Source organism: Octodon degus, unplaced genomic scaffold (assembly GCF_000260255.1).
Source record: "Octodon degus isolate 3935 unplaced genomic scaffold, OctDeg1.0 scaffold00081, whole genome shotgun sequence".
NCBI classification, from domain to species: domain Eukaryota; kingdom Metazoa; phylum Chordata; class Mammalia; order Rodentia; family Octodontidae; genus Octodon; species Octodon degus.
The window spans coordinates 9028080-9029846 of record NW_004524657.1 but is presented as its reverse complement, the minus strand read 5'-3'; the positions used below and the strand labels follow the sequence as shown (position 1 = coordinate 9029846).

General features: G+C 34.7%; 1 protein-coding gene across 1 annotated transcript in view; it reads right to left on the bottom strand.

Annotated features, from left to right (window-relative positions):
• Positions 1-1767, bottom strand: part of Cep97 (centrosomal protein 97) — a 27297-nt gene that overhangs the window by 21971 nt on the left and 3559 nt on the right. The window contains exon 4 of the mRNA XM_012515870.2: positions 191-292. Within this exon, the coding sequence (XP_012371324.2) occupies positions 191-292 (102 nt within the window). The remainder of the gene's footprint in view (positions 1-190; positions 293-1767) is intronic.

Below are 1767 nucleotides of genomic sequence, written 5' to 3'. Positions count from 1 at the left end.
AAAAAAAAAAAAAATTTTTCAGAAAAGAAAGACAAACCAATAACAGAAAGTTCCATACTTAATTCCCAGAGAATTCTTACATATGAAACAATCTGTTCTTCATACAAAGGAGGTAGACTTTAGGTCTTTTAGATGATCTTTTCTTAGTACCTTAGAATAAAATTGCATAAAAGACAGAAAGCACACTTACCTTCAAGGATATTAATTTAGATAGATCACCTATCTGGTGTATGTTATTATCTGATAAATCCAGGTGCTGTAGAGCTGTGCAGCTATTGATTTGTTCCATTGCCTATTACAAGAAAATTATCATATTAAGGTACTAAAAATAAAAAAAAAATTTCCCCAAGTTTTGTAGCTAAAAGATCTCCTGCCTCCTCTTATTATCCTTAAAAGCAGAGCTGAACAAGAGAAAGGGGAGGTGATGCTAGTAAACTGTCACGTCGAAAGCTTCCACAACCACTATCCTTCCTAAAAGTATTGGCTACCAAATAGTTCATACCTTCCCAGATAGTGACAGCCTGAAGAACTTTAGTGACATGACATTTGGTACACAATGGAATGTAGAATGAAGCCAAACAGCTGGGATTTAAATCCTGACTCCACAACTTCCTACATGTGTGACACTGGGCAAATTATCTTCTCTGTGTCTTAATTTTCTCCTGTATACGTAATGGGATAAATAACTACTGATATTCCTACCACCAAAGCTGTCAAGACAGTGAATGACTTAATATAGATTAGGTGCTTAGAATAGTACCTAGCATAAAGTCATTGCTCAATAAAAGCTAGCTATTACTTGGAGCAGGGAGATAGTTCAATAGAATAAGCGCTTGCCTGGCAAGTGCAAGGGCCTGAGTTTAATCCCCGGTTCTGCCAAAAAAAAAAAAAATCATAAAAAGAAAAAGGTAGCTATTACCATCACTTAATCTAGTCTACTCACACATCATATCAAAAATTAATCATAATAAAAAACACAATTTAATTTTGCTAGTATTCAGTTTTGGAACTGTCTCACTGCTGTTTGTTTCTCAATAATTTTTTTTTTTTTTTTTTTGCAGAACCGGGGATTGAACTCAGATCCTTGAGTTTGTCAGTCAAGCGGTTATCCTACTGAACCATCTCCCTGGCCCCAATAAAATTATTTAAAAACAAAAAAAAACACAATTTATTAACTTACCCACAATAACCTAGTCACTGAGTATAAAAGCAGGACTAGAATCTAGATCTGCTTCTCCATTATGCCATTAAATATTTACTTAAAGTTTAATTCAGCAGGATGCTACTTTTGTCCTCACCATTCTATTGCTTGATCTATTTTTCTCGTAAGTATAATACAAATTTTTTTGTTCATGTTTAAAGGAATACTGGGCCAGGGAAATAGCTCAGGGGCTTAAGTACCTGCCTGCCCAGCACAAGGTCTCAAGTTCAATGTCCAGTACCATAAATAAATAATATACTGTATTACATGCTTTACAATAGAATTTTAAAACTTACGTTAATTACAGATTATCCCTGGGGAGGGAAATGGATACTTGTATTTTTTTTTTTTTTATTCTACTCTATCTGGTTTTTTTTTTGTTTTTTTTTTTAGCATTCTAAAACAGTTTCACTATGCAGTTCAGGCTGGCCCTGAACTCATAGCAATCCTCCTGCCTCAGCTTCCTGAGTGCTGGGATTGCAGCTGTGTGCACACCACATCCACTACTCTAGATTTCTTTTTTAATTTTATTTATTTATGTGTGTGTGTGTGTGTGTGTGTGTGTG